This window comes from Giraffa tippelskirchi, chromosome 12 (genome assembly GCF_054371585.1).
Source record: "Giraffa tippelskirchi isolate mGirTip1 chromosome 12, T2T-mGirTip1v1.2.pri, whole genome shotgun sequence".
Taxonomy (NCBI): Eukaryota; Metazoa; Chordata; class Mammalia; order Artiodactyla; family Giraffidae; genus Giraffa; species Giraffa tippelskirchi.
In genome coordinates, this window is record NC_137286.1 from 14,347,807 (window position 1) to 14,366,934 (window position 19,128).

The following is a 19,128-nucleotide window of genomic DNA, read 5'->3' on the forward strand; positions in this document are numbered from 1 at the left end:
GAAGACTTTAACAGACATTTCTGCAAAGAGGACATATAGATGGTCAATAGGTACATGAAAATAGGTTCAGCATCATTAGTTATTAGAGAAATGCAAATCAAAACTATAATTAGATATTACCTCACACCAGTCAGGATGGCAATCATCAAAAAATCCACAAACAACGAATGCTGGAGAGGGTGTGGAGAGATGGGAACCCTCCTACACTGTTGGTGGGAATGTAAATTGGTACAGCCACTATGGAGAACAGTATGGCCATTCCTTAAAACACTAAAAATAGAGTTACCATATGACTGTGCAATCCCACTCCTGGGCATATATCCAGAGAAAACCATGGCCCCCCAAAATACATGCACCCCAATGTTCACTGTGGCACTGTTTACAATAGACAAGACATGGAAACAACCTAAATGCTGACAGAGGAATGGATAAAGAAGATGTGGCATATATATACACAATGGAATATTACTCAGCCGTTAAAAAGAATGAGATAAGGCCATTTGAAGCAACATGGATGGACCTAGAGTATGTCATACTGAGTGAAGTAAGTCAGACAGAGGAGGAGAAATATCATATGATACCCATTATATGTGGAATCTAAAAAGAAACGATACAAATGAACCTACTTACAAAGCACTCTCTTTCAAACAAAACACCCTCTTCCAACAACACAAGACTCTACATATAGACATCACCACATGGTCAATACAGAAATCATATTGATTATATTCTTTGCAGCTAAAGATAGAGAAGCTCTATACAGTCAGCAAAAACAAGACCAGGACCTGACTGTGGCTCAGATCAAGAACTCTTTATTGCCAAATTCAGACTTAAATTGAAGAAAGTAGGGAAAACCACTAGACCATTCAGGTATGACCTAAACCAAATCCCTTATAATTATACAGTAGAAGTGAGAAATAGATTCAAGGGATTAGATCTGATAGACAGAGTGCCTGAAGAACCATGGACGGAGGTTTGTAACATTGCACAGGAGGCAGTGATCAAGACCATCTCCAGGAAAAGAAATGCAAAAAGGCAAAATGAGTGTCTGAGGAGGCCTTACACATAGCTGAGAAAAGAAGAGAAGCGAAAGGCACAGGAGAAAAGGAAAGATATTCCCATCTGAATGCAGAGTTCCAAAGAATAGCAAGGAGAGATAAGAAAGCCTTCCTCAGTGATCAATGCAAAGAAACAGAGGAAAACAATAGAATGGGAAAGACTAGAGATCTCTTCAAGAAAATTAGAGATACCAAGGGAACTTTTCATGCAAAGATGGGCACAACAAAGGACAGAAATGGTATGGACCTAACAGAAGTAGAAGATATTAAGAAGAGGTGGCAAGAATACACAGAAGAACTGTATAAAAAAGATCTTCATGACCCAGATAATCACGATGGTGTGATCACTCACCTAGAGCCAGACATCCTGGAATGCGAAGTCAAGTGGGCCTTAGGAAGCATCACTACGAACAAAGTTAGTGAAGGTGATGGAGTTCCAGTTGAGCCATTTCAAATCCTAAAAGATGATGCTGTGGAAGTGCTGCACTCAATATGCCAGCAAATTTGGAAGACTCAGGAGTGGCCACAGGACTGGAAAAGGTCAGTTTTCCTTCCAATCCCGAAGAAAGGAAATGACAAAGAATGTTCAAACTACCACACAATCGCACTCATTTCACATGCTAGCAAAGTAATGCTCAAAATTCTCCAAGCCAGGCTTCAACAGTACATGAACCGTGAACTTCCAGATGTTCAAGCTGGATTTCGAAAGGCAGAGGAACCAGAGCTCAAATTGCCAACATCCTTTGGAATGTCGAAAAAGCAAGAGAGTTCCAGAAAAACATCTACTTCTGCTTAATTGACTACACCAAAGCCTTTGACTGTGTGGATCACAACAAACTGGAAAATTCTTCGAGAGATGGGCATACCAGACCACCTGACCTGCCTCCTGAGAAATCTGTATGCAGGTCAAGAAGCAACAGTTAGAACTGGACACGGAACAACAGACTGGTTCCAAATAGGGAAAGGAGTATGTCAAGTCTGTATACTGTCACCCTGCTTATTTAACTTATATGCAGAGCACATCATGAGAAATACTGGGATGGATGAAGCACAAGCTGGAATCAAGATTGCCGGGAGAAATATCAATAACCTCAGATATGCAGATGACACCATCCTTATGACAGAAAGCAAAAAAGAACTAAAGAGCCTCTTGATGAAAGTGAAAAGAGGAGAGTGAAAAAGCTGGTTTAAAACTCAACATTCAGAAAACTAAGATCATGGCATCTGGTCCCATCACTTCATGGCAAATAGATGGGGAAACAGTGAGAGACTTTATTTTTGGGGGTTCCAAATTCACTGTATATGGTGACTGCAGCCATGAAATTAAAAGATGCTTGCTCCTTGGAAGAAAAGCTATGACCAACCTAGACAGCATATTAAAAAGCAGAGACATTGCTTGTTGACAAAGGTCTGGATAGTCAAAGCTATGGTTTTTTCAGTAGTCGTGCTTGGATGTGAGAGTTGGACCATAAAGAAAGCTGAGCACTGAAGAATTGATGGTTCTGAACTGCGATGTTGGAGAAGACTCTTGAGAGTCCCTTGGACTGCGAGGAGATCCAACCAGTCCATCCTAAAGGAGATCAGTCCTGAATGTTCATTGGAAGGACTGATGCTGAAGCTGAAACTCCAATACTTTGGCCACATGATGTGAAGAACTGACTCAATGGAAAAGACCCTGATGCTGGGAAAGATTGAACGCAGGAGGAGAAGGGGACGACAGAGGATGAGATGGTTTGATGGTGTCATCAACTCAATGGACATGAGTTTGAGTAAACTCTGGGAGCTGGTGATGGACAGGGAGGCCTGGCGTGCTGCAGTCCATGGGGTTGCAAAGAGCCAGAGACGACTGAGTGACTGAACTACTGAACTGAAGAAGGTGTCGAGAAAAAGGAGCCCTATTGCACTGTCGATGGGAATGTAAATTGATACAGCCACTATGGCGAATACTATGGAGATTCCTGAAAAGACTAGGAATAAAGCTACCATATGACCCAGCAATCCTACTACTGGGCATATACCCTGAGAAAACCATGATTCTAAAAGACACATTTATCCCAATGTTTATAGAAGCACTATTTACAATTTTCAGGACATGGAAGCAACCTAGATGTCCATCGACAGACAAATGGATAAAGACGATATAGTACATATATACAATGGAATATTACTCAGCCATAAAAAAAGAATGAATTTAAGTCAGCTGTATTGGAGTGGATGAACCTAGAGCCCGTTATACAGACTGAACTGAGTCAGAAAGAGAAAAATATATATTAATGCATATATATGGAATCTAGAAAAGCAGCACTGATAAACCTATTTTTAGAGAAGGAATGGAGACCTAGACAGAGAGAATGGACTTGAGGACACAGTGGGGAAAAGACAGGGTAGGACAAAGTGAGAAAGTAGCCCCGACATGTATATAGTACCATGTGTAAAACAGATAGCAGTGGGAAGCTGCTACGTAACACAGGGAGCCCAGCCTGGCACTCTGTGTTTACCTAGAGGGGTGGGATGGGAGGCAGAGAGGCTCAAGAGGCAAGGGATATATATAATTATGGCTGATTCTTGCTGTTATAGGACAGAAACTCACACAACACTGTAAAGCAAATATCTTCCAATTAAAAAATTTTAAAAATGCTGGAGTGCAAATAAAAAAAAAAAAGAATGGAAAAATATTACTTGTTCTGCCTTCCTATGATAGATTATCCTAAGGCCATTACTAAAATAATAAGTAAGGCACTAAATTTAGTCAGAATCAGTGGGTTCCCTGGAGTCATTGCCAACTATACAATGGACTCAAAGGCTGTCTGTCTGAAATGTAAACCAAGATATTCCTTTATTACTAATTAACTAACTAGCTAACAGTCAAACTCCTGTCAGGTGGGAAAAGGCTAAGGCAGTTCCGCCTCTATTATTAAAACAGAGAGAATGCTTTTATTTTCTACTTCCTGCCCTTCAACTCTCTCAAACACTTCCCTCCAAGCTAAGTTCTAAGCACACCAAGAGGAAACAAATCAAGTACTCAATTTCTAGGAAACTAGTCTCTTTTCTTCCAAAGAAAATATACTAAGAGGGACTTCCCTGGTTGCCCAATGGTTAAGAATCCGCCTGGCAATGCAGGGAACTAAGATGCCACATGCCTCAGGGCAACTAAGCCCCTAAGTAGTTGTGTGCCCCTAAGTAGCCACAACTGCTGAAGCCCCAGAGCCTGTAGTGCCTGCTCACCGCAACTAGAGAAAGCCTGAGTGCAGCCTCGAAGAACTCAGGCACCACGACGACGACCGAGTGCAGTCAATTAAATAAATAAAATAAACTATATATATTAAGAAAGACCAACCTCGGCCACAGTACTGCGAATACGATCCACCACCTGCTCAAAGTCCACCAGGCTGAAGAGGGGCTGCTGCTTGAGACGATGCAACTCTGCAGCAAAAGTGTCCTCCTGGTTCTTCAGAATGGATCCTGCAGGACAGGAAAGCACTCATGGTCACAGGAGGCAGGAAACCCGCACAGGCGAGGGGTTCTCTTCCCGGGACTGCCGCTCCTTCACCTGCTTCTTGGGCAAGCATGTGACTCCTGGCTGTGCTGGAATCTCACAGCATGAAGGTCCCTAGCCACCCACTCTGCCCAGGCAGACTCTGGGGCCAGCATGATGTCAAGTACGCTTTTGAGGGTGGGGGTACCTCAGGCACGGAGATTCCTACCTTTCCTGGTCAGGTTTACATTTTGATTTTCGAACATCTGGACAGATTCTCCCACAAAGAGGATTTTTTCAGCAACCCTCACTGGAATGTAGGATGGCAGAATCTCCACTCGCAGAGAAAACTGTTTGAGGGATGGCGCCAGCATGTTCTCCTCCTCTATCAGGCGCTGGGCAAGGAAAAAAACCCGCATCAGAGATAACGTGTGGAGTGAGAAAGGGAAAACGAGGGAACATTTGACAGCTCTCCCACCTACGATTTACAGTTTCTAGAAGCAGGGACTTTAAATCTGAAGTAGCATAATTATTAAATTACCAGTGCTAGAGAAAGACATTCCATTTTTAGGCCGCAAGATACAGTGGTGGAAACAACAGTGGTTTCATTAAGATTTTCATTCGCACTCTGCCTTGACTACTGTGTAAAAACTTGTGCACAGTAGGTTTGGAACCCAGTCTTCTTGTTTGTGCCATGGAATAACTGATCTGTTGATTTCCAAGTCTGCATGTCTACTCTGCCCAACTCTTTACAGAGGCCTGAGTCATATAGCCCGGAGAAGGCAATGGCACCCCACTCCAGTACTCTTGCCTAGAAAATCCCATGGATGGAGGAGCCTGGTAGGCTACAGTTCATGGGGTCGCTACGAGTCGGACACGACTGAAGTGACTTAGCAGCAGCAGCAGAGTCATATAGCCATGTGGTTACCATAGCCTGGCTCCTGGGCCAGCACCATTGGCCTCACGTGGGAGCTTGTTAGAAATGTAAAATTTCAAGCCCCTCCCCAGAGCTACAGAAAACCTGGGGGGTAAGGCCCAGCAGTCTTTAAGAAGCTCTCCAGGTGATTCTGGGCACTCTATAGTTTGAGAACCACTGATCTAGCCCATCAAGCCCCAGATACTTGCTGTCTAACCAACCAGGCCCCTGACTCGCTGCTGATTTGACCCTGCTGATTTATCCATATCCAGGGTATGGATAAGGAACCCCAGGCTCCATTCTCCTGACTTTGATCTCTGCTATTCACCCTTTCAATTTTGGGCTTGGGTGCTGGTGTGCCTCAGGGCACCATCCAAGACCCTTTTTCCCTCTTGCTCTCCACACTCTTCCTAAACAATCACATCTTCTGAGGCTGAACTGATCATAACAGATATTTTTAATCGTTCTGCATCACAGGACTCTCTGCAAGTATAAAAGCTATGGACCTTCAAGAAGAATATAGTAACATACACTTCACAGAACCTCCGAAGCCACCCGTGGACCACAGATTAAAAACTTTCATATGCTGATGACTCCTAAAATGTTATCTTTAAGCTAGACTGCTCTCATGAGCTCCAGGCTCAGCCCACTGGTCATTTCCTACAAGTATCTCAGTGTGTCCAGAGTTAGACCCATCTTCTCCCCCCACCCTCTCCCATCAGCAACCCACATTCCTTATCATCACCACTCGCCTATCACTAAAGGCAGAGACTTGGGCATCATCCTTGATTCTTTCCTCTGGACCCTTAGCCAATCAATCACCACAACCTGCCTGTTCCACCTCCTAAATATCACTGAAGCTTCTTTCTTCTTCACCATATTTACTGTTCCCATCCTTGGTGCAGGCCACCATTATTTTTTTAGCTAATGTCCCCAACAGGCTTCATCGATCGCTCAGACAGTAACGAATCCACTTGCAATGCACGAGATGCTGGAGACCTGGGTTTGATCACTGGGTCAGAAAGTTCCCCTGGAGGAGGAAATGGCAACCCAATCCAGTATTCTTGCCTGGAGAATCCCATGGACAGAGGAGCCTTGCAGGCTACAGTCCATGGGGGCCGCAAAGAGTAGGACACGACTGAAGCGACTGAACATATATAATGTCCCCAACATTCTCCTAACTATAGTACTTGCTGCTAATCTTAATTTTTAAAAACACGTTTTCCCGCAGTTTCTAGAGTGATCTATCATGAAGTCTGCTGTAACATACAGAGGTGTGTTAACCTGTTGCCTAAAATTCTTCGTGGTTCCCAGCTCTTTTCAGGCTCAAGTCCAAATTCCTTCCCATTATTTACAAGGGCTTTCATGATCTTACCTCTGCTCATCTCAAAAGCTTCACTGCCACTTCCCACATCCCCTCCAACTATCCCTTACACCCTATATTTCAGTCTTTATTTACCTGACCATCTCAACTGAATTACTAATGGTTCCCCAAATGAGCCATGTCCTTCATGGCCTCTGTACTCTACACAGTCCTTCCCTCTGCCTGGAATTTTTTTATTTTTGGCCGTGTGGCATATGGGATCTAAGTTCCCTGACTAGGGATCAAACCTCCACCCCCTGCATTGGAAGCTCAGTCTTAACAACTGAACCACCAGGGAAGTTGTTCTCCCAAACTCTTTACACTTTAGACATATATTCCACTCTAGTTACTCTAAGTCCATATTCCCAAAATACCCACACTCACTCATCCAGAGCACTTAGTATACTGTAATATGTCTTCCACTAACTGTAAGCTCTTTAAGGACAGGGACTACTACATTTTATTTGTTTATACAGTTGTGGCACCTGAACAGTTGTGCCTGGCACATAACAGGCATTCAATAAAATGTTGTAACAGGATAAATGAATGGATAAGAACAACACAGGACTCTGGGGAGCCTAATCAAAACTCTAACCTGCAATGTAAAAGCTCTGGGTACCAACAAGACTACCTAAAGGGACAAGACTTATTATTACTCTCCTCAATGCATATACCAGGAAAAGGGGAACAAAAGGAATCTCACAAATGTATTTTCTACTTTAGAGTCTCACACTGTTAGGCATTAAGTTTAAGTGTTACACTAAGCCAAGCGTCTACATCTACAAAATTTATGAAACATGCCCAGGCCATAATGAGCTGGGGGCAGGTCACCGCGAGGTCATCTAGCTGTCGACTTGTCCAGCTTCTGGCAGGAGCAGGCTAGGCTTCTTGCTGGGCTCTTACCAAGTCCTGGAGTTCTCTCAGTTGTTTTCCTGTCAGTCCCCCAATGCCCAGATCCTCCTCATCCTCTTCTGGCTGGGCGCTGACATTCCCAGAAGATGGACCCTGTTTGATAAAGAACTCTTCGTGCTGATCCAAGAGGAGTCCATGTAACATCCAGGCTGAGAGCTGCTTATACATGACCCCGTGACACACGGCCAGGATCCTAAGCGGAGAGGATAGCAAGAGCCTCAGAAGTTCACTTAGAGGACAACAGCACAGAGGGCGTGCTTTAAACGGCTACAGGACAAACAGAGGCCTGAGAGTTTGGTCAGTCGGAAGGGAAAGGACCAATTAAGGCAAAAATAATTGTGCTATTTTAACTTCAATCTCTGGGGATGAACTACGCAGTTAAATTTCCAAACTTGTAGCCTATATACTGAAGTCTGAAATGCTCAGTAAAGGTTCTGATCGTCTTTTAGAAGAGGCACATTTTCTCCCCTCCTTTTGAGTAAAATAAGTTTCAAAATGGATGATTCCTGTTAAAATTAAATGGACGTATAGGAGTCTCTTTTTGGCTAACATAGTATTAAGTAAGTTTTTACTTTTGTCGGAATCACATAAGGAGAGTAGGTCCAGTATGTGAGAGGCAGATATACCTGAAAAAGTATTATCCGACAAAATGCAGAAAGTTTGTTGGAGAATGGGATAGTCACACAGTCTCAAGGGATCACAACTCAGAAAACGTATCAATGACAAAGCGGAAAATGTTCCTCTAAAACAGATCTGGTGGAAAACACCCAAACCCAATGATGAACCTTTACACCAGTAATGGGACAAGCTCGCCTTTTACGCATTCTGACATGCTGTAACAGGAAATAATATGACCTAGGTAGTATCCTTGACAAAATGTTCAATCTGAATCTACTCATGAGGAAATAATCAGAAAAATCCAGACTGTGGAACATTCTACAGGAAGCCTTTGATCATATTCCACATTTATTTAATAGTTGCAATCATAAGACACAAATAATTTTGTATCCTTTTTTCAGTTAGTATTATAAAAATATTTTTACATGTTGTTTCAGAATTTGTAATTTTAATTGCTTTATAGTCTATCAAGTGAATATATATCTTTATTCAGCATTCTGTTGCTGGTAATTTTCTCATTTCTTAATATAGCAGACAACATTGCAATGAATAATGATTGTGTATATGGTTATTTTCTTCTTTTGGATAATTTTGTTAGAGTAAAATTCTTAAGAGGATTATAAAGCTACTCAAAATACACTTGTTTAGACACAGCTAAGCATAATCTGGAATATTTAATGGAAATTCTCCAAGGATAACGAGAAACGAAGGACTGCCTCAAGGTCATCTAGGCAGCTAGATCCTAGCCTGGACACTCAACACCTTAGAATCCCCTTTCTGTGGTTTCTGAGTCACCGTAAGGCTTACACAGGCTCCTGTACTCATGGGGCTTTTCCATCCTGGTCATAACTGTCCCCAGAGGGAAACCTGAGATAACCTGGAAACAGAACTTGGGCTAAGTCGGATCACTTGACCACCCACTCCCCGCTCCCTACCCCAGCGAAGCCATGACTTACTTTTCTAGTGCACTGCGAACAGGAGGCAAGCCTCCACAGCTGTGTTTGTATACTGTTTCCAGGATCTGACAACCATGAATCTGCAGAAAATATAGCCTTGTCAAGCTGAATTCCATTTTAATAGTTCATGTAACACAATCTCATATTCTGTATTCAATCCAGAGGGCAAAATCCACGGAGAGTGGGGATAAACTTTCTCCTAAGATCCATGCATAGTTCCAATTCTGACTCCAATTCCAGTGTGTGTGTGGGTGGGGTCGGGGGCAGGGATCCCCCACACCACCAAGCAACTCTCTGACACCAGCTGGGGGTCCTACAACCCAACTCAATTCTGACTCAACGCTTCCCAGAGATAGAGTCGGATTCCACAGGTTAAGGGCTGGGTCCCATAAGACTGCCCTCAGTCTCATGGAAACCCATTTATTCACTCGATTATCGATTTATTATGAAGGATACACCAGGATACTAATCAACACCCAGATGAAAGGATACATACAGCGAGGTCCTGAACAAACGAGCTTCTGTGGGGCACGGTGCACAGAGAAGCACTCTGCTTCACCAATCTGGAAGTTCTCCAAACTCCATCCTTTAGGGTTTTTATGGAGCCTTTCCAGCTCTCCGCCCTCTGCCCGCTTTTCTTGCCAAAGGTCAGGTGGGAAACGTGGGACTGCAAGTTCTAACCTTCCAATCACAGGGCTGGTTCCCCTGGCAACCAGCCCATATTTCGGTGTTTTCCCAAAATCACCTGGTTAACAAGCTCAGGTGTGGTAAATAGGGATTTGTTATGCATATCAAGATGCCTTTCTTGTTCTTATTACTTAGGAAATTCTGAGTTTTAGGAGCTCTGTGCCAGAAATGGGATGAAGACCAAATCTATGTTTATTATAAATCACGACATCACAATAGTTGTTCTTAATATGGACTCTCCACCTCCCTGTCCTTCCCCAGCCCACACCATCCCCCAGCAGCATCTGCATCACCTGGAAACTTTCAAGAGCTACAAATTCTTGGGCCTTGCTCCAGACTTACTGAATCAGGATCTCTGAGGTGGAGCCCAGCAATCTGGTTGTAATAATCAGCTCCAGGTGATTCTAATGCACAATGAAGTTTGGGAACTACTGCACTAAGGAAACCAGAATCATTTAGAAATTCCAAGAAAAGAGGTAAAGAAAGCTCTTTACTTCAGATTAAGACCTAATTCAGACTACTTATAAGGTACACACTTTTCTAAAAACCTGCTTCCTCTCTCAATGTCCTTTTGCCTCTATTTTTTTAAAACAGCTTTACTGAGGTATACTTTATACACCATGAAATTCATCTAATTTAAGTGTACTTTCAACAGTTTTCAGTGAATTTACAGCATTGTGCAACCATCAACATGACCCAGGCTTATAACATTTCCATCACTCTCAAAGGGCCCCCCCCTTGTGCCCATGTGCACTGTCCTATTCTCACCCACGGCCTCTTTTTAGAGCCACAGCACTCAGCTTCCTACCACCTCCCCGGCAGGAAGGAAGGTGTGCCCATCTGCAATCCCTCTACTCCGTTTTCCACTCTCCTTCCTGTGACCAATGGAAGCTCAGAGTCAACTGAGATATGCGGCTATGCATGGACTCTTACGCTAACCCCACTTACCTAGAAGGTCCCCTCTTGCTTTGGGAGACAGTTTAGTAGAGTAGTTAAGAGCACAGTCTGGAGTCAGACAGCACTGGGTTTATATCCTAGCTGTACCGTTGATTACCTTCTGTATGCCCTAAGGGGCCTCCCAGGTGGTGCAGAGGTAAAGAATCTGACTGCCAATGTAGGAAAAGCAAGAGACACAGGTTTGATCCCTGGGTTGGGAAGATCCCCTGGAGCAGGAGATGGCAATCCACTACAGTATTCATGCCTGGGAAATTTCATGGACAGAGGAGCCTGGTGGGCTACAATCCATGGGGTTGCAAAGAGTTGGACGTGACTGAGCAACTGAGCATGCACCCACGCATGCATGTGTGACTCTAATTACATTCCTTAACCTATTTGATTCCTTAGGAGCTTGACCTTGATAATATATGTGAAGTACTTCACACAGTGCCTGGTATACAACAAGTGCACAGTAAAAGCTTGACGTTATTTGATGAGGGCAACCAGCTTTGCAGGGTCAGAGAGCACTGTCCTCACTGACTTTGCTGCCACAGAATGAATGCAGCAGAGTGTAAGCTTCTAGATGCATACAGCAAAAAAAAAAAAAAAAAAAAATGAAGTAGCAATCTGGCAAACTGACTAGTTAACTAGTTATATTCAAGGCACAAATATATCAGGTTAAAAACAGGAATTAACTAAACATTTAATTCATTTGTCCTTTCTGATCCAATTATGAACCAGCAGATTCTTCTAATGTAAAATCTCAAAGCATCTCAGAATTATTAATCCTACTCAGAAAAGACATTCTCTGGACACTGGAGACACTCTTCTCAATGCATATGATAAAAACTCGTGGTAAGAAACATATTTAACTAATGAACAGCTGGGTTTCACCCAATGACTTAACAATGTTCAGAAAGCTGCCAGCACCCTAATAATAAACCTATTACCTTCTTTCTAAGGATGAACTTTCTGCTTCTCCTCAAGTTCCATATCCAAAAGTTCTGAATCCTTAGTGTAAACTCTCACCTTCAAGTATCCATAGCTTTATCCTCTTACCCAGCAGCATTCTTGGAGACATCTGTTACTATTTCCCCCAGCTTTTGGACCAGGAGGTGCTTAAGGGCAGGGTCATAACTTATTTTTGCTTTGCTGATACTTAGCATGATACCCAAGCAGATATCGCTGAATGAATGAATAACTAAATAAATAAAAACTACTGAAGGAAAATGAATTATGATTATGTCTATGGTACTTACCCCAGCAAAAGGAAAAAGTACTCACCTTTTGACTTTTAATTTGTTCTACTACAACCATCACAGAGGGGAAAAGGAGCTGGAACTGCAAAGTAGAGAATGATTAGGATGGTATACATTCAAACACAAGGAAAAAAAAACATTAACTCAGGAAACGCCTTTGTTTCTAACTGGTCCCATTTATCATAAAGATGGCAATACCGCAGAACAGCCAAGATCCTAAGGCAATCTGATGTGGGGGTTGGCTGTAGATAGAAAGAGAATGGCAAACACAAGCAGTTTCCATGTCTGAGGTTAGCATAATTGTTAATACTGAGGCCAATCTAGAGCATTAACATCAGACAGTAAGTTTTCATTAAATGTGGAACTCTTCAAACAGTTCTGATCTAGGAAAACATAAAATAACAAATGCTGGGCTCTGAAATCAGAAGGAAAAAAGTTCTCAAAAATAATATCCTGAGTTCGAGTATTCTAATGATATCAACAGATTCCACAGTATTTTGTTACCTGATCTAAGGAGTAATTGACATGTGATATGGAGAGATGGGGGTCAGCCAGGAACTGCAACAAAAAACACTGTGATTAGGGCTCCATATATAATATCTCGAGTCTATTTCATCTGTGAAAACTAGAAGGGAATCTGAGAGTGGGCTTACGGTTCATTTTAGGGTACTGAGAATTGATCATGTACAGAAGATTATTAATTCTGATTTTCTGATGATAACAAAACCAAAGCTAGGGCTCTTCTAAATTCACTCAGGAACCTCAGACGTGATCCACCTGCCATGCTGACCATGGCTTGGGCAGTCACCGAGAGTAAACTTACCCTCCAGCCATGCAGAAAATAGCTCATTCTTAGCTACCTGACCATATCAGAGGGCATTTCAGATCAGGATCGTGCCCTCGTCTGCAGTCCCAGAGGTGTGGCTTCCCGTATCTCTTCTCACCTCTTGTTCCAAGTCAAGTAGTGCTTGGCGGTAAGGCTGCAAAACTGAATCCAGCCCCGTGCAGAAGGCCCTGAGGTAGATTCCATGTGATCCACCTTGGCCCTGCTGAGATGGATGGTGATCCTGAAATCAACAAAGAGAAGTCAGCTTTTCAGCTCACAGCCTGAAACCCAAGGAAGACATTATCCTTTATTAACAGCATGATTTTTGCTTAAATAATTTCCAATCAAAATAGTGTTTCCATGAGAGGAAAATCTGCCTGAAGAGACAGATTTTGAGTCCTGACCTTTTAAAATGTGATAATGTTTTAATTTTCCAAGTGGCTCAGATTTTACAAACTGGTTATTCTTCCACACTGTCACTAGAGATTTTTCAACAATTCAGTTCTAACCTTGTAACTTCTGGCTTAAATCCTTTTGGTGGCTTCCTCTTACCCAAGAATAATATCTAAACTCCTCTACATAGCATACAGTGACTTCTGTATTCTGGCCCTTACCCTCTCTCTCCAAAATTATTTTTCACTGCTTTCAACTTCACATCCTCATTTCGAAATTAATCAACAGTTCCCCGAATGTGCCTTGCTTCTATCTCTCACCTCCATGAATCTGAGTGTGTTCTGCTTATAACTCTGTGCTCATGCTTGTGACAAATACCTACTCTTCCTGCGGCACCCAACTCAAGCATCTTTTCCCTGAAAAGCCCTTTCTAACTCTCCCCAGAGAATTAATAGCTCCCCTCTGTTGCTTTTATAGCATCTCGATTTAGCACTGGAATTGAACTTTTGATTATTTGATCCCTCACTAGACCAAAAGCTTCATGAAGCAAGGGCTCACACTTTGTCCATCTTTGCATTTCATTTCCTAGCACAGTTCTTTGAACAGAGGGTAACTATTTACTAAATAAATAAAACCACCTCAGTCCTCCTTCTAACAACCCTTCTCCTGTCTCGCACGGCAATTCATTAAAAACACAAATCTGATAGCCAACACGTGAAGTTAGAAGATTCTCACCAAGAGCGTATTTACAAATACGGCTTGTCTTTCAAGAAAGCTGCAGTTTTTCTATAAAAGCCTTCTTCTACATGGGGGAACTGCAGCTAACAGTTGACTAGAGGTCATGATGACTAGCCTTTCTGGGTGGTCAGGCTCTGGCGGCAGTAGATACCATCGAGAATTAAGCAAAAAATGTGGTAGGAAGCTTGGGCTCAGGGGCTATAAGGCGCAGTGTAGCCAGAGGATGCCGCAAAGGATACTAGCAGTTCCTGGAGATAAATGTTCGCAGATATAATGAGAAAATGGGCACAGGGTGAAACAGACCAGTCTGGCTTACAACCAGGCAGTTTTTTTTTTAACTTGTATCATTCCAGAGAACTGAATGTCTTCATTTAGCACAAAATGAAAGAGAAATTGGTATTCATTTTTCAAAAAAATAAAAAAAAGAGGTACTACAAATAGCTTTGGGAATTGGAAAAGTAGGAATTCACATATAAGATCCACGTAGTCACGTGAATATAGACGAGGTTAGGTTTTCTTAAAGTGATATATTGTTGTTGTTGTTAGTCACTACGTCATGTCTGACTCTATTGCAACCCCATGGACTGTAGCCTGCAAGGCTCCTCTGTCCATGGGATTTCCCAGGTCAAGAGTACTGAAGCAGGCCGCCATTTCCTCTCTAGGGGATCTTCCCAACCCAGGGATGGAATTTGAGTCTCCTGCATTGTGAGTTGAGTTCAATTGCTCAGTCGTGTCCAACTCTTTGCAGCCCCATGGACTGCAGCACGCCAGGCCTCTTTGTCCATCACCAACTCCTGGAGCCTACTCAAACTCATGTCCATAGACTCAGTGATGTCATCCAACCGTCTCATCCTCTGTCATCCCCTTCTCCTCCTGCCTTCAATCTTTCCCAGCATCAGGGTCTTTTCCAACGAGTCAGTCCTTCGCATCAGGTGGCCAAAGTTTTGGAGTTTCAGCTTCAGCATCAGTCCTTCCAATGAATATTCAGGACTGATTTCCTTTAGGATGGACTGGTTGGATCTCCTTGCTGTCCAAGGAACTCTCAAGAGTTTTCTCCAACACCACAGTTCAAAAGCATCAATTCTTAGGTGCTCAGTTTTCTTTATAGTCCAACTCTCACATCCATGCATGACTACTGGAAAAACCATAGCTTTGACTAGATGGACCTTTGTTGGCAGAGTAATGTCTCTGCTTTTTAATATGCTATCTATGCTATAACTTTTCTTCCAAGGAGCAAGCGTCTTTTAATTTCATGGCTACAGTCACCATCTGCAGTGATTTTGGAGCCCAAAAAAATAAAGTCTGTCACTGTTTCAGTTGTTTTCCCCATATATTTGCCATGAAGTGATGGGACCAGATGCCATGATCTTAGTTTTCTGAATGTTAAGTTTTAAGCCAACTTTTTCACTCTCTTGCATTATAGGCAGATTGTTTATTGCTAAGCCACCCCAGAAACCCCAAAGTTACAAACACTTAAAATTTCATCTATATCAGGATATACACAGGTTCCAAATTTGATCATTGTGTTCTTATTATTATGTTTTCATAGCAAACTAGCATTGATTAGATTTTGAATTCAAGTTTAGCTTATGTCCTTTCTCTGCAACAAAATCTCTTTGATAGAACCAGAATCCCTGTCCCAGAAATGAACATTTATAAGGCATTATCCCCCAACATCTTTGCCCCAGAGAAAACCACCAAGGGTCTGGCAGTGCTTACAGAAGGGGCAGGTGGTGCTGACTGCGTTTGTTTCAGAAAAGCAGTCTTCCTTTCCCATTCTAGAGGAGAAGCCTTTCTCTTCGACCAGAATCAATCCTTCCACTGGGAAACAGTCATCACTGAATCAGTCACACAACGCAGCAATCTTTTTACTTACCACTGACAGAACTGTAGACTGTTAAAAATAAAAAGAGAACTTTAAAACTTCTCTTAAAAATTGTTTGTGGGTCTGCTGTACATCAGGCACTTCACATGAACTACCTTATTTAATCCCCACAACCCTATGAGACAGGTACCATCTATTATCCCCATTTTATAGGTGAGGAGTTAAACTGAGCCTCAGGTTGCTGCTGAGCAGTCTATGGTCAGTAAGGGATGGACAGGACATGAATCTTTGGCTTCTACACTATAAAGCATTAACTTCCAATTCATATTAATGAACAATATTAAGTTTCACCACATGCCAAGAACCTTCTCCAGTTTAACTTTATTTACAAATAAAAAAAATGAAACCTGAAGATTTGAATTGCCTGCTTCAATGTGACTAAGGTAGTTAGAAGCAGAGCAACAAAGGAATTGGAAATGATGCTTTGTGTTTTCACCTCTGGAATTGGAACTCTGATCCAATTCAAACTGATTTAATTTAGGTTCCTAAAACTTGGGCAAAGCGTACTTTCTCAATCTGCCTAAATTGGTCCCCATGTATATTTTCCCTTTGTTGGAGGTAGAGTCACCTTGCCCTTCACTTGAATAATTCCAGTGGTGGGACATTCATTACTTCTTAACACTTATGTCACATGAATTACCAATGGAATCACTGAAAGTTTGACTTAGCCCCTGCCCTCAGGAGGTGTACATTCTCAAAGAACAGAAACCTACCTGCTGCTGCACATGGCCCGTGTACTGTTCAATGAACTCGGTGAAGCGAATGTAGTCTGTGCCCAGCCGGCAGAGTCGATTCAACACACTGGTTTCACTGGGATGAAGGAACGGGAAGTCCTGTGACACCTGGAGGAGAAGAATAATGCTAAGAACGCTGATCCCTGCTATCCACTGCTCGTTACAACTGCTGTCTCCCTTTGCAAGATGCCTATTTAAGATCGGTAAGTTCTGTATAACAAAAGAATTTTCAAGTCATTGCTGCTGCTGCTGCTAAGTCGCTTCAGTCGTGTCTGACTCTGTATGACACTACAGACGGCAGCCCACCGGGCTCCGCCATCCCTGGGATTCTCCAGGCAAGAACACTGGAGTGGGGTGCCATTTCCTTCCCCAATGCATGAAAGTGAAAAGTGAAAGTGAAGTTGCTCAGTCGTGTCCAACTCTTCGTGACCCCATGGATTGCAGCCTACCAGGCTCCTCCGTCCATGGGATTTTCCAGACAAGAGTACTGGAGTGGGTTGCCAAAGCCACTACAAAGACCTTATTCCCTAGCCCTAGCCTAATTAGTCACTTATTGAAATGGGTGGTAATGCATGGTAAAGAATTTGAACGATACAAAATGGTGTACATTAAAAATAAGTCAACCTCCTCAGAGGCAGCCACTATCACCTATTTCTTTTTTTGCTAATTGAAGTGTAAATATTATATTGGTTTCAGATGTACAATGTAGTGATTCAGTATTTTTAAAGATTACACACTGTACAAAGTTATTCCTGTGCTGTACATTACAAGCCTGTGACTTATTTATAATTGGTAGTTTGTACTTAATACCCTTCACTTATTTCACCCCTCACCCTACCCCTCTTCCTTTTGGAAATGGCCATTTGTTCTCTGTATCTACACATCTGTTTCTGTCTTGATATGTTTGTTTGTTCATTTTGTTTTCTATATTCCATATGTAAATGATATCAGACAGTATTTGTCTTTGCCTGATTTCACTAAGCATAATACCCTCCAGGCCCATCCACGTTGTCACAAATGGCAAGATTTCATTCTTTTTCATGGCTGAGTTTATTACTTATTTCTTATGAAATCTTTCTTCCCGGGATGATCTATAAGGATATATGGGGTTTCTGACCTGGTTGCAACAAAGTCTCTTGAGCAATATCGCTCTCACTTGGATCTGCACACTCCAGAGGTTTCTCACACATACTCTAAGGATTTACAAATTCTCTATGAAATTTTAAATTTTGTTTTCATTTCAGTAAAAATGTCAAGCTTAAAAGAAAAGAACAAAAAAAAGTAAAGTTAATGTAGCATATTATAATCTGTAAGATCACCTTAAAACTGGACATATAATTTACTGTCCATATTTTCATTCATATTTTTAATTTAAATCATGGCCAAATGATAACTTAGTAAGTTATATGAAGATTTCACAGCAGTTCAAGCAGAAAAATAGTAGTGAGAGAATATATTCATTCAATCAACTTAAAAAAAATTCATGGCAAAATATGCACAAAAGTTATCATTTCAGCCATTATCCAGTGTACAGTTTGGTGGCATTAACTGCATTCACACTGTTGGGCAGCCATCACCACCATCATCTCCAGAACTTTCATCTTTCCAGATGAAAACTCTGTACCGACTCTCCATTGTTCCTTAACCCAAAGACCCTGCCAAGTACCCTTCTGATTTCTGTCTCTATGAATTTGACTGCTTTACAATATTGACTCTTTTGTGACTGGCTTATTTCACTTAGCATAGTGTCTTCGAGGTTCATCCATGTTGTAGCACATGTTAGAATATCTTTCCTTTTTAAGCTGGAATAATATTCCGTTGTGGGGCTTCCCAGGTGGCTCAGTGTTAAAGGATCTGCCTGCCAATGCTGAGATGCAGGTTCCATCCCTGGGTTGGTAAGACCCCTGGAGGAGGAAATGGCAACCCACTCCAGTGTTCTTGCCTGGGAAATCCCATGGATAGGGGAGCCTGACGGGCTATAGTCCATGGGGTCGCAAAAGAGTCAGACACAACTCAGACTAAACAACAACAATATTCCATTGATATGTGTTGTATTTTGTTTAATCACTTCCTTTTTCTGTGGACAAACTGCTTCTACCTTTTGCCTATTGTGAATAATGCTGCCATGAACATGGTGTACAAATACCTATCAGAGTCTCTGCTTTCACTTCTTTTGGCTATATACCTAGGAATAAAACTGCTGGATCATTTGGTAATTCTCTGTTTAATTTTTGGGGGAGTCGTTGTATCTTTTTCCCCAGGGACTGCACCATTTTACATTTCCACCAGCAATGCACAAGGGTTCTAATTTCTCTACATCCCCACCAACACTTGTTATTTTCTGGTTTTTTTGGTAATAACCATCCTAAAGG

At 42.1% G+C, this 19,128-nt stretch overlaps 1 protein-coding gene across 14 annotated transcripts in view; it reads right to left on the minus strand.

Annotated features, from left to right (window-relative positions):
* The window catches only part of TUBGCP4 (tubulin gamma complex component 4), a 44,571-nt gene that overhangs the window by 19,979 nt on the left and 5,464 nt on the right, over positions 1-19,128 (minus strand). For 9 of the 14 annotated variants that reach the window (XM_081548389.1, XM_081548386.1, XM_081548384.1 and 6 more), the window contains 8 exons: positions 16,736-16,864; positions 13,125-13,247; positions 12,685-12,738; positions 12,206-12,262; positions 9,299-9,378; positions 7,716-7,917; positions 4,763-4,928; positions 4,396-4,520 (listed from right to left, as the gene is read on the minus strand). In XM_081548389.1, the coding sequence (XP_081404515.1) occupies positions 4,396-4,520; positions 4,763-4,928; positions 7,716-7,917; positions 9,299-9,378; positions 12,206-12,262; positions 12,685-12,738; positions 13,125-13,247; positions 16,736-16,864 (936 nt within the window). Of the gene's footprint in view, positions 1-4,395; positions 4,521-4,762; positions 4,929-7,715; positions 7,918-9,298; positions 9,379-12,205; positions 12,263-12,684; positions 12,739-13,124; positions 13,248-16,013; positions 16,032-16,735; positions 16,865-19,128 lie in introns of all 14 variants that reach the window. The other 5 variants (XM_081548395.1, XM_081548394.1, XM_081548393.1 and 2 more) reach the window with 1 other exon arrangement.